This window comes from Oculina patagonica, unplaced genomic scaffold (assembly GCF_052425735.1).
Source record: "Oculina patagonica isolate OP01 unplaced genomic scaffold, crgOcupat unplaced243, whole genome shotgun sequence".
Taxonomy (NCBI): Eukaryota; Metazoa; Cnidaria; class Anthozoa; order Scleractinia; family Oculinidae; genus Oculina; species Oculina patagonica.
In genome coordinates, this window is record NW_027558084.1 from 1 (window position 1) to 13545 (window position 13545).

The 13545-nt window shown below is 38.1% G+C and overlaps 1 protein-coding gene and 1 long non-coding RNA gene across 2 annotated transcripts; one reads left to right on the forward strand and one right to left on the reverse strand.

Moving 5' to 3' along the window:
* The first annotated feature begins 438 nt into the window (after positions 1–438).
* Positions 439–2286, forward strand: LOC144640303 (uncharacterized). The gene is made up of 2 exons (XR_013568330.1): positions 439–881; positions 1570–2286. It is a non-coding gene; the product is annotated as an uncharacterized LOC144640303 (long non-coding RNA).
* On the reverse strand, positions 2038–11995 carry LOC144640301 (alpha-N-acetylgalactosaminidase-like). Its single transcript, XM_078499478.1, has 14 exons — positions 11813–11995; positions 11581–11650; positions 10730–10811; positions 10520–10612; positions 9820–9856; positions 8791–8855; positions 7315–7482; positions 6438–6497; positions 6181–6282; positions 5275–5349; positions 4744–4808; positions 4166–4217; positions 3353–3466; positions 2038–2226 (listed from the first exon to the last, which is right to left on the reverse strand). Exons 1-14 carry the CDS (start codon positions 11922–11924, stop codon positions 2038–2040), a joined length of 1284 nt encoding a protein of 427 aa, XP_078355604.1. The 5' UTR covers positions 11925–11995.
* Positions 11996–13545: the final 1550 nt, after the last annotated feature.

Consider the following 13545-nt stretch of genomic DNA (forward strand, 5'->3'; position numbering starts at 1 on the left):
GTAAATGACCGACAAGGTCCACTCTTATATACTGGTAAAAGTTATTGGTTTAAATTTTTCAAACCAATTTAATTTTCACTTTCCTTTGTTCAGGCTAGGGCTGCAAATAACAGTCGCTCATTGGACATTGGCCGACCAAAATTTGCTCATGTCCAACAAAATCGCAATTGTGGTCGGACATTATGTCCAGACAATTTTTTGAACGTAAATCATTTTACGGCAACGATGAATAAAAATCTGACCGACCACAATTTTGTATTGTCCGGCCAAGATGGTGTCTAAGTAGGACATATGTCCTTTCAAATGAAAAACAAATTATTTGCAACCCTGTTTGTTTCAGATTATGACAATGAATACAAAACAATGAAAAATAAAATTCAATCTGGTTAAAAAATAAAACCGAATATAAATTTGAACCACAACATAAATACAGCAGCATTTATTCCAGGTACTGCTGTATTAGAGGTCTGATTTTATTTGAACCTGACCTTATGTAACTGATTTGCTTTTCTCAAGATAAATGATAAGTACCGGTACTTATCATTTAAGATCTTTTAGCAAAACTGTGAAGAGACTTTCCATATAACAATTAAAAAAGTGACCCTCTGTTCTCTAAACTCTAGTGTGTAAAAAATTCCCCATGGCTTGTTTTAAAATTCTTCGACTATCTGAAGTCAAAATCAGTGAATATATTTTATAATTTCTTAAATTTTGTTAGTTAATAAATCTTGCTTTTAGTTCTCATTGTCTTCAATACTGGTTTATATCTTGTTTAAATTTTTATGAACCAGCAGTGCCATGCATAGATACAAGTAAGAAAAGCAAAGCATCGAAGGCTGAGCTGTTAACAGAAATTACAAAACTACGAGAGGAAATAAATGGTATGTTTTTGTTTGTCGTTTGTTTTAGTCAATTAAATAATTACTGAATGTTAACAAGTATTCTCAGTAATTATTTTAGAACCAAAAATGTTTCTAGACAGACTTATAGTTTAACCAAACTTGCCATAATTATTTTATTAGGCTATTGCAATTTTTTAATAGACTACTAGTAATAACATTTACTACATTACCAATTGAACAGGCAGTTTCATTAGACTAGAAATTTCAGCATTAAAATTTAAAGTTTACTAAACAAGCAATTTTACGTCACTTTTTGCCTGGTAATTTTACAAGTCTAGACTAGTACCTTTAGCAAACTTTTTATTATAACTTATTCTATTATTAATATTGTGTGAACAGCAAGTATTTATTAATATTTTCTTACTGTGATCATTCACAGGCATTCTCTTGTGTCTTGCTCCCCCCCCCCCCCCGAAAATCACCTTAATTGTGAAAGAAGTATTTATTAGAAATATCCTCAATAATAATCACATGATACAATATTGTTGTCAGTGAATCATTCCCCTGGCCTAGGTGTAATGGTGTAAAACGTGCCTGAGGTTATGTCTAACCTGGGTTACAAGGGAAACTCGTGATGTTGCTCAAGACAAGAGCAATTAATCCAAACCTTGTCATGCTGTCCTTGCTTTGACCAACAGCTGATGATCTGTCTACTCTGTTTTTCCAGATCTAACTGGCGAGAATCGCTCCATGAAAAACTACATAGATCGACTGATGATAGTTCTAATGGATAAATTCCCAGAAGTACTAGAAAATTTAAGTTCTTCTGCCTAATGATTGTGCACATCCCTGGAGAATATAGATATTATTTTTAAATTTACTGTTGTATGGAAATTCAGCTCAAACATTTTGAGGTAAAAAGTGTTTTTTTATTGAAAATGATTCAATGATGTTATGGCCATTCTGCTAAATACATGTATGCTACTGAAATACTGTACAAGGTGCAAATTTCATGATTATAATTTTATTATATATTAAGTTACATTTGAAAAAATATTGATTTTTATAATGACCTGTACAGTATCATTATTTTTGTTATTTTTATTCAAATCTGTGTTACTAAAATATGATCTACTTGAATGAGTTCATTGTTTTGAAAATTTGACATGGTAATTGATTCTTAAAACTAGTAACATTACTCTATAATAATTTCCTTTTTCACATTTACATCTGTGAGCCAATAAAGGTCTTCTTTGACTGGTGTTAACTTAACCATCACCACCCCCGAGGGGTTCACTTTGGCACTAAAGAACTTGGTAAACTGGCCCAGGTCACTGTGAGCAAACAAGTCTCTAGCAGAGACTGTATCTGCCTTCAATCCAACCTGCAGTATTGAAAGTAACAAAGCTTAGGGATAGTAATAAAAATGTCTTGTTTCACTGTCTGCAATACTTTTTAATATAATTTGTACATGAAGGTATGTAAAGCCTGCATTTGAGCCTTTTACAGGCCACTTATAAGTGGCCCATCAGGCTGGAGGTTTTCCTGGTTTCAGTAGCATGAAGCGACTAGGAGTATTTCTACTCCCCCCATGATGGGATGCTAGTCCATTGCAGAGTTATCCCCCAGCATTTAATTCGCTGGTACCTATTCATACACTTGGGTGAAGAGAGCCACTATGAGAGATTATAGTTCACCACTAAATTTTCTCCGATTCTGATTGGTTTAAACTGAACACGTGACGCGATAGTGCCCGTCCGCCGGAGGGCACTATCAGCCCATAGTGCCCTCCCGTGAAAAAATGCCCGGATCGATAGTGCCCGCCCGTGACTGTTTTTTGTAAACAAGCCGCCTGCAGACAAAAAAACCCAACCAAATTCACTGCATTTAGTGGTTTTCTCGTCTGGTTTCGTTTCGTTTGTTAAATTTCGGCTTTCAATTGAGTTTTTTTATCTTCAAAAGTAAAAATAATTTAAGATGCTTGTTTTTGTATGTGCGCGCGGAAGAAAATTTAGTGGTGAACAATAAAGACAATAGAGTGTTTCTGTCTCGGAACTATCGGTCTGATAGTTGCCCCTTGAAATTTGATGTTCTTAAAACTAGCATATTAGCCCTCGAAGCTTCGCTTCTCGGGCTAATATTTGTTTTAAGAACATCAAATTTCCGCGGGGCAACTATCAGCCGATAGTTCCGAGACAGAAACACTCTATTGTTAAAACAGTGTCTTGCCCAAGAACACAACACAGTGACCCTGCCAGGGATTGAACCTGGACTGCTTGATTGAGAGTCCAGGACAATTTGAAAAAACGTGCTGACCTCTGTACTCAATCAACCAGATGAAAAAACTGCTGCAGTATTTGTGACTTGGTTTAGCAAGTGGTCCACACTTGGTAGTACTGTAAATTATTTGCTTTGTGTTATCATTGGCCCAAATTGTGTTGTTTAGGTTTTTTGTGACTGGCCACTACAATCAATTGCTTTGTTTTTAGTTTTCCTTAGTTCATACATACCAGTGTAAAATCTGCTTTGATATCCTCAGATTCCTTATTGCGATTAAATAGTACAACAGCTACACTTCCATTTGATAAGGCACGTGACCAGACTTCCAAACCTTTTTCAGCAGACTGATATGAGAGTTAAACAGAATTGAGAATGAATAAATAGTGCATTAGTTTCTTTATGACAAGTGATAGTTACAGTCAACTCTCGTTATTGTGGACACGCTCGGGGCATCGTTAAGTGTTCACTATAGCAAGAGTTTGTAATAGCGGGAGTCATTTCCAGTCAAACCTCTTTTGCCGGGGATCTGGATTTTGTCTGTAATAGCGAGTGTCCGCAAGGCGAGAGTTTACAGTATTTATAACCACCAGTAATTCTCATGGCCAAATTGAGTTCTTTGGCTGTTTCATGGCAGGAAGGCCAGATCTGAAAAAATGTATAACTTTGGAACGAATTACAAGGGGTGAGAAAAAGGCAAAATATTATTAAATGAATTACCTAACATTTACAGAACTGACATAAAATTATAGACTGGTACTCCAGAGGGAAGCCAGTAAGGGAAGTGAAAGAAAACAATACTGAAGTGGGAACTTCAGTATTTGGCAATTGTAGTCATAATTTATGCAGGGCCCCTGTTGATATCAGCCAAGTGCTGATTGGGCCACCCTCCCTAAATAAAGTTGACCACCCCCCTCCCCCCTCCAACCTAAAACAATCATGTGCATATGCCAGGAAGGTACAGTTTCACAGCCTGCATGTTGCCGTGGTAGAAGATACCCTGGCAAACCTCATGTAAGGAGAAAAAAATAAAAAAAAATACACACCACTCGTCTTCCCATTTTGCCAAGCTTGTCCTGACTAACAGCAATTACTTCTCTATGATAAAAGTAAGCATCAATTTTTTAGTCAAAGTAATTTGGCTTTGCTTGTCAGTTTTTTGTTGTAATAAAAAATGTATACTGTATACTAACTAAATTATCTATAGGCTGGAGGGCCAACAGAACAATTAAATTGCTATTAAAATATAGACAGTTACTAGATTTCTTTAATGCATCCAAGTTATTTGCTTGTGGGAATACTGAAGACAAGAAATTTTGCAATTTGACAATACAGGGTGTAGACCATATTCATATTCTCGGTATTGGACTGGAACTAGCTTGCAATGGAGGCTAATGCTGGAAATCTAACTCTTTTTCATGATATCCCCCCTGCATTAGACTCCATTGCAAGCTAGTTCTAGTCCAATATCGAGAATACAAAATTTATATGGTCTATTAGTTATACATTTACAAGTACCTCAAAACTGTTCTTATTATAAAGACCTTGTGTAGACAAAACAGCAACAAAAGATTGGTCTCAGTACACTTAGGCTATTAACAAAAACAAGATAATTTATCTTTACTTGTTAAGAAGAATATCTCTGGCCTCCGTTGAAATATTCCGTAAGTCATTGGACATAATAAGAGGCTGAAAAAAGGACATATCAAAAACTGTTATTGTGAATAATCAAGACTACCTAAAAAAGGCTGTCTGAAAAATTGCATGAGAATGCTGATGAACTTGTGAGCAATCAGCAATTGGTTAGATGTGATAGATTCATTTATGAAAAATAAATAAAGCAAAAAATGGGATTAGTTTATAGGTTGTTGAACAACTCATTGCAACCCTCCAAGTTAAGAACATTTTAGTTGACATGCCAACTAAAATTTTGGAGCTGGTAACTAATTTTGAACCAAAGTCGCCAGCCAGGTGACTTAAATTGAGAAGAAAGATTGAACGCCCAAGCTTAATTTAGCGAATAAATTTTTCACTGGCAACCAAACTTGAGCAGTCGGTGGCCAAATGGCCACTAAGGAAAAAAATAAACTTGGAAGGTTGTATTGTCAGTATTAAATAAATATTTCTATTAAATTGTACTAAAAACTATACTCACGGCAGCTAGGATTGTCCAAAGAGCAAACTGTGCTTTAGACTGTTCATAATTCAGCCCAAAATTACCAATAACAAGCTGTGCATGGAAAATTATGGACAGAAACAAAACTTAATAAATATATATCAAGTTTAAATGTACAAGGGAGTTTAATGAAGTGTAAAACCCCAGTAACCATTATAGGGAGGTGTAATCCTGCAAAGTTATTGGCGTGGACTCGGCTAATCAAGAAGTCTGGGTATCAACCTTAACCAGTGTTTTGTGTTATAATTATGAAAGACATACACTCACAACATACACCTGAACCACCACACAACAGCCACCTCATTAGGTAGATAGACAGATTTCAGTAAGTAACCTAAAGAGTAAATACCTATGATTGGATTCTGGCTGTTATATATAGAGGAGCAGGCCAAAATTCTTTGGGAGGGGGGGGGGCACCTGCAGGGGACCAGTGCATTCCACCCAGGGGGGTGGGGGTAGCAATTTGTTAACTGCATAAGTGAGTTTCTATGTGTTACAGGAATCTGTTTGGGCACATGATGTCTCGTGCGAAGAGCTTTTAATCCCAGGGGGGTACTTGCAGTATACATGACGGGGAGGTCCGACGTATTTTTTTGGTTTGAAAATTTACACCCTCGGTATTTTTTTGGGTCAAGAGATCTGTCATGTATTTTAGGACTTAAATTGACTCAAAGTCTGTTTGATTGAATAAATCAGTATCGAGGTGCTCGGTTTTGTATTTTTGGGGGTAGAAAATTTTGTTGCCAGGTATTTTTTTGGGTGTAAAATTTCAGGCTCATGTATTTTTTTGGGTTTGCAATATCAAGCTCCGTCGGACCCCCCCGTCATGAATACTGCAAGTACCCCCCCTGGGCTTTTAATAGCCCTTATCATTAAGTAGCTTACCATATCTGGATCATTCCAGTGGCCAGGCCCAGCTGCAGCGGTGAATGTGTCCTGATTCTCGGCAAAGTGATCCACAATTCCTAATACACTTTTCCAAGAGTCCTACAGTTCAAGGCAATCAACTGAAGATGTTTGTATTCAATATTAATTTTATAAAATGCCACATAATGTGGAAATGACAAGAGTGGAAAAAAGTGGAGGAAAAAGCCATTGGCATGATAGGTACACAAATCAATCAATCAATAAATCTTTCAAACCTGTACATCAATGTAATTTCTCCAGGTGTTGCAGGCTTTAGCAATAGCAGCATAGTCAGGCTGAAATAAAACACAGACAACATTTTTAAGTTGAGTTGGAAGATGTGGTCAGCACATCACAAAAAGAAAGGTCAGAAAAAGTCAAAGGTCACAAAAAAGGTCATAGCTGACTTTTTAGTGCACATAAGCTACATAGAGTCTGTTTATTTAAATCTCTGCAATTAATTGACTGTGCTATCATGCACTATTTTGTACACAAGCTTAGCTGTTTCTAAAGCTTGTATAGTCTAATAGTTATACTATAATTATTGTATTGCAGTTATTGACTGAGTACTGGAGGGCCAGATGGAAAAATGTTTGGCTCAGGTTGGATGAATGGAAAATAAGAGCAAAATATTTTCCCTTCCAGCTCATGCTAACTCATAATTAATCATCTATAGAGCAGTTTTCAATTGAGTGTCGTAAAACCAAAACCAAAGTAATTACTCTGGCCAATCACAAAGAACACAGACAATCCAGTAAACCAATCAAAACTTGAAGCAAATACAAGTAGCCGGAAGCGTGGGAAAACGCGTGCGGGTGCGTCATGATTGGTTTTAGTTTTACTTCTGATTGGCTGAGAAAGTGGCGCGAGATTTTTAAGCCAATCACAAAGCATAGTTATGCAAAACCAATGCAAACGCAATTTACTTTCGACACTCAAGTGAAAACCGCTCTAATCAGAAAGGCTGACCATGAGGATCTCAGATAATCAACCTCTTGATTATTACCAAATTCTCCCAAAAGAATTGTTATGAAATACAGTTAAGAAACTTTTTAACCTGATTACGGAAGGCAGTATCTGATAGAAATCACTGCAGTTCTGGCAGTACAATACCTTTATGCCCAGTTTTGTCTGGTAATCAGGCCATTCACAGCTAAGTAAGATTGGCTGTCCAGTCGCATTAAGAGCTTGTGAGAACTTTGGGTAACCAACATCAAATGTATATGGGTTTGAAAAACAACCATCAACTTTGAGGTAATCCACTTCCCAGCTGGCAAATGTCTGTAATGTGAATTATGATACAATGAAATACTCACACGGCAGTGCCACGGAAGACTCCTATCGCCCCTAAGAACGACTGCGTGGGAGGCTACGTAAGACCCCTTCCAAGGGGTTTTGGCAACAGCTGACATTGCTCCAAAATACCTTATAGTAATTACATGAAATTTTTGTGACACGTTTATTTCGCGATTTTGAGGTGCGCATATTTTGTGACACTTAAATTTCGTGATTTTGAAAAAAATTTGCATAAATTTAGAATCACTTTAATCTTGCATTTTTTAGTAAGACACAATTTACTTTTTTCTTTGGCAATATTATTTAACATGCCCTTGAATTAAATAAAACGACTTCACCAAAGGAACAAAAACGTCAAAATTAACAAAAACGCAAGGACGGGACTATATAAATCTCAACAACAGAGCAGTTCTCACATGAATATCTACAGGTAGGTCATGCCTATACGTGCATGAGTTATTGTTCATGAGTCAACTGAAGACAACATCCATTTACATAAACAATTCCTTCCTTCAGTGGTACTAAACTTATTTTTTTTTTGATTATTGACATAATGCAAGTCACTTAGTTTTTGCGTCATGGTATGTTCGTGACACTTAGCGTGTCACGAAAATTTCTTGTAATAAGGTAGCTAAAAATGTAGCGACAATCTTGTTCCAGAGCACCAACAGCCGACAGAAACTAGTACTGAAGGGGTGTTCATTTGCGACAGTGACAATGTTTCCCTCACCAAAATAGGCGACAGGCAGATTGAAAACGAGTGACACAGCAACATCACAAACCCCCTTGGAAGGCCTCGCATAAACTAAGGGATTGTTTAATGGGGGTGGGGATGAGAGGTGGGAAGGGGTTCATTCTTTTATGCCACGTGCCATTGAAAGATATAACAAAATAACAATAGGGGTGTCAAATGGTAAATGTGAGACTTTGCGAGACGGCAGACTGATATCATTTCTGCGAGCCTGAGACCTTTTTAGCCTTGCAAAAGAAATCGAGACTCCGAGAAGGCGTCAAAGAAAAATTCGAGACGTCGATGAGACCTCTGAAGTTTGGCTAAAATTTTGCGAGACACACATTTTTTGAAGAACCATTCACCACCCCTAACGATATAAATTTCCTAAACTCACCAGTCCTCATAAACTACGAATAATTAATTGATCATGAACTGATAGCACCTCTTACAATTTAAAGAGTGTGGACTGGGGAAACAATAACGACTAGATTTTGGATGCTGCAGAAGACAAAGTAGAAAAACTTTTTTTAACGGCTTTCTAAAAATAGCTGAATGATTACCTTTGCATCTTGTTCAATGTGCTGAAGACTTCCAGGATAACCAGCACAAGTGAAGATCCCATAATCTGACACAAGAGGGAAAGTACTGTAAGTAAGTCAGTTCAAAAATCATTTTATTTTCCATGGCCCGGCTGTTCAAAGGTTGGATAGCACTATTGCCATCCAGTGCAGGGCGGTAGGCAGGATTTTACATGGGTGGCTGTGAGCACCAGAGGAGTGAGTGTCTTGGGGGGTCCGGGGAATTCTCCCTCAGAAAGTTTTGAAAAATCAAGTTATTTTAATCCACATTTCCTGAATTCTGAGAGTCATTTTAACCCTCACTCCTCAATTAGGCGGACCTTTGTGGCCCGTGGGTGGGTGCGGACCGGTGCGGATGCACCTATCACACCCCCCTGCCTACGGCCCTGCAGTGATTTATCGAGTGGATAGCATTATCCATCCTTTGAACAACTGGGGCCAGGTATTTACAGAGATTATAAATCCTGTCACTGATATTGGAAGAAATATTTTTGAAATGTGTTTAAAGTACCTTACTCTTTGGTGTTAACGGCAAATTATTGCAGCTGCAGAATTTGTTATTAATCAGAATAAGTAAGTTATTTTGAACTATTTTACCTAACAAACAAGTTTAAACCCTGACTATAATTGTGACAGTTTTGTTAATTTTCATTTATTCACACTAAAAGTTACTTACAGAAATATAAAATTAGTTATTAACCAAATTTTAGCATGATACAGGGTCCCAAATAGGGGTGGCGATTCATGGAGCCTTAAGCCATGTTGTTTTGCTGCTTGGAACCCTTTGCTGCGGAGCGCAGTACCCTGAGAATGTTTGCCACAGAGCCCAGAGTCACAGCTTTTTGGGGGCCTGGCGCCTTGGGGCCCTGATGATCATGAGACTTTGGGAAGGTGTAGAGGAGCTATGTCAGGATATATGATACATTAATTACCTTTAAATCAAAGGAAAGCTCATCAAACTAAAAGTTTACTAAGCTAAATACATGAAGGACTGGTTAGATTGTGACATACCAGCATACATTCCAAGTTTCAATCCCTTGCTGTGTAACTATATCACAAAAGGAGCAAAGCAAAACATTCTCTCAGTAAAATCTTACAAAACTTTCAACTGATTAAGTAGTATCAGAATATAAGTTTAAGGTCTTCTTTGTGCCAAGTGGCTCAATACCACCAAAACTTATCCCAGTTTCTGTAGCATTAAGAGACTAGGAGTATTTCTACTCCCCCCTGGATGGGATGCTAGTCCATCACAGTGCTACCCCCAGCATTATTTGCTGATACCCATTTATACACCTGTGTGGAGAGATCAGGCACTGTGAGAATAAAGTGTCTTGCCCAAGAACACAACACAATAAACCTGAGCAGCATAGGGCTTGAACCTGCAGCACTCAATCCAAAGTATGGCACACTAACCATGTGGCCACCAGACCCATTTAGCAGTTATACTGGATCTGTATTGGCCACCACAATAATATTTCAAGATCAAGATCAACCTTATTCACCCATTATATTGTATGTTGGGACGGGGGCTAGATGTTCCTCTCAGATAGCTACAATGATAAACAGCACAAAAAACTGTCAATTTCTACCAACTGTTCTTGTGAACTGCAGAATTGTCTACAGGTTCGTGTTTTTGTTTTTTGTTTTATTACTTATGAATTTAAAATAATTTATAAATAATTATTTTCAAAAACAAACAATAAATTCTCACATAGTCTGCTAAAGCCTTCATTCCACTTGGAAATCTTGTACTGTTGGGCTGAAGGTTACCAGAAAGGTCTCGTTTCTTATTAGACCAGCAATCCTGAAGTTAATTCAAGCGGAAAAATTTAGTATTTTAGTATTTTTGAAATATATTTGAAAGACCAACAGCAGCATCAATTTCTGAAAGAAAAAGAAAAAACATCACGGCGGCACTTACATCAATGCTAACATATTTATAGCCAGCATCCCGATAGCCATCCTCAGCAAGACGGTCAGCCATCTGCTTAATCAGCCGTTCACTGTTGAAAGACAAGACTCTCAACTGTGTTTACTTCCCAACCCTTGGAGAGAAAAGCCCAGGAGTAAGGGAGGATTGGGAGGGGGGAGGGGGGGAGGGGAATCTATGAGAGGCATGTAATGAGACATCTGGTGCTATTGTGGAAACCAGCCAAAATAGGGGTGTGAAGTGCAGAGCCCTCCCGTCCCCCTTCCCCACACCCACTGTTTGCTCAAGTATGTCTACAATATAAGATAAATCCATCCACATCAAGGGTAGAATGATTAAAATATAAACATCTCTAATTTAGCCATGCAAACTAGTGTCATGTTGCATCCCTTTTGAGGGTAGCAAAGGGTTTATGTGTGACACGTGAAAAGGGCAAAAATTAGACCGTGACACGTAAAAATAGGGCAAAATGTAGACGGTGACGCGTGAAAGTAGGAGAAAAGACATGTGATTCATGAATTCTGCTGTTTCAAATACACGTGATACGTGAATTTGGTTAAAATTTGTGCGTGAAACGGCATCACGACCCCCCCCCCCCTCCCCCGTTTGCTACCCTCTCTGAATAAAGAGTAAGCTTATGTTTCCCCTGACAACCACAAAAGAAAAGTTTTCGACAGATTCTCATTTCTTGTTAGCCAAGGAAACTCTCTAATTATAAAAGTAGTTGGGTGAAAACAAAATTAAACGAAACAAAAATTAGTGTAGCTACCCAACCTATTGTTTCTGCGACCTCCAAAAAAGCAGTTAATAAACTTACGCTGAACTTACTTATAAAGGCTCACCTTATGCAATTATTTGGATCTTTATTGCAATCAATATTGCATCGGAATCTTTCCCAGTCCATCCAACCCACTATAAGATTGTGACGGAACGCAAAACGTTAATTTTTATGCCAAATACTTAAGCTTACTTAATAGCTTGATAATAGCTTATGTATACTACCAAGTCTTCTTACAGAAATGCAAATAAGAAACAATTCATTTCCGACTCAAAAATTCAATAATTGAAACGTACTTGGAGGTGTGAGAGCTAAACCATTATCCAACCCAATAACGAGATCCTTGTCAGAAAATCCAACTACTAGAAGGAGAAATACAGCCACAACACACGACAAGTGACCCGCCATTTTGTCGATCACGAGTTCTGTTTCACGCCACAGGACACCCAGCCTTTTAGAAGAACCCTCTCGATCTCGCATTGAAGACAAACCAGACTGAGACAGCTATTTGCGATGATAATTTATATAATAACCTGAATTCTACGCGCATTTTGATTGGTTCTTACTTATGATCTATCAGAGTACAGACACATGGTTGACGTCACGCGGTGGTGTGACTCGCGCGCGTGATTAGAGTTCATAGTCCAGATCAGAGTTGTCGGCAAAGTTTTTCAAACTTGCGAGGCCACAACAAAGCAAAAAAGTTCAGCTTAATTACAAATGTCCAGTGAGAAACAATACGACAAGCTTCGTTCACCTTTCGAAGCATTTAACTGGGCGAAACAAGCTTGAAGAAGACAGTGAATTATTCGAGAAATTATCTGAAATCTGTATGAAAGTTTGACCGATGTTGTGCAATTGGACGACGCCACGGAAAACAAACGAATTGCGGTTGAACGCTTCGGTTATGTTCACAGATTTGAACAACTTTCCAAATCGGAATAAAGGTTAGAGTTTTCATTGACTTTCAATTGACCATTTTTCTGTTTATTTAATTAATCGGATTATAACAGTGCTTCGTGTTAACGAAAACTTAATAGTTAAATCAAAACAACTTAGCTCATCTTTACGGCGGCATTGCTCACACTGAAGTGTGCTGAAGTCTTGTGTTATTATATAAAACAAATAGATTCTATTTTGCCGTGGGTCTGTTCAGTTATAGATCACAGAAGACGTCAAAATGTGGTATGAACATCAGTGACCCACTCGGCTAGCGCCTCGTGGGCCACTTCTCTGTTCATACCACATTTTGACGTCATCTGTGATCTATAACTGAACAGACGCACGGCAAAATGGAATCTATTTGTTAATTATTACACGACTAAGACAGCTGAAAGGGCCAGTATCAAAACTCAGCCAAGCATGAAGCAAAGCGCTTTCGTGATCTTAGCAGAGGTGCCGAGAATTTTCACCTTAGTTTACAAGACCCGGGGGGTACCCGGCGGAGAGTTTTGTACGGGGAGGCTCCGCCCCGAGCTCTTACCCTTTTATATACCATTTTGCCAAAAATTGTACCCAGGCTTTCGTATACCTTTTAATGAAAAAGGTACCCCTTTCATATACCTGAAAGTCATGGTTTAGACTTGAAACATGACGTTTTCTTGTCATTTTCAAGTAGCGCTTAATTAATTGAAATAATACAGCCATAAATTGCATCCGTTCGAAATATTTTAATGAAAGGCCCTTTCAAAAACCAAAATGACAGATCTCAATACCCTTTCGTATACCTAAAGTTGTGAAATCCCTACCCTTTTATATACCTGAAGCCTGAAAAAGGTACCCCTTTTGGGCGGAACCTCCCTGTATAGGCCATTATAGGGAGTACCCCCCACCCCGGGTTACAAGATTGCACTTTATCAATTCCAAATTAAGGATTTCCACTAATACATGTACTTATTTCCAACAGTATCTATCGTTTTTCAGTTGAAGCCGAAGTATCGGCCTGAATTTCAGCCGTCCCTTTCTGGTCGCCTGCTTCCTGTTTTCTCGGAAGCTGGTACCCAGAGAGGAACGTCTACCAGGAAAATGT

What these genes read in the sequence shown, in the direction of transcription:
- LOC144640301 (XM_078499478.1), bottom strand. Translation starts at nt 11,924, where the DNA reads ATGGCGGGTCACTTGTCGTGTGTTGTGGCTGTATTTCTCCTTCTAGTA. An exon ending in TGAAGGCTTTAGCAGACTAT is followed by an intron (nt 9,857 to 10,519) that starts GTGAGAATTTAT and finishes TTTGTGATATAG; the next exon opens with TTACACAGCAAGGGATTGAA. An exon ending in TCAAAGCAGATTTTACACTG is followed by an intron (nt 2,227 to 3,352) that starts GTATGTATGAAC and finishes TCAATACTGCAG; the next exon opens with GTTGGATTGAAGGCAGATAC.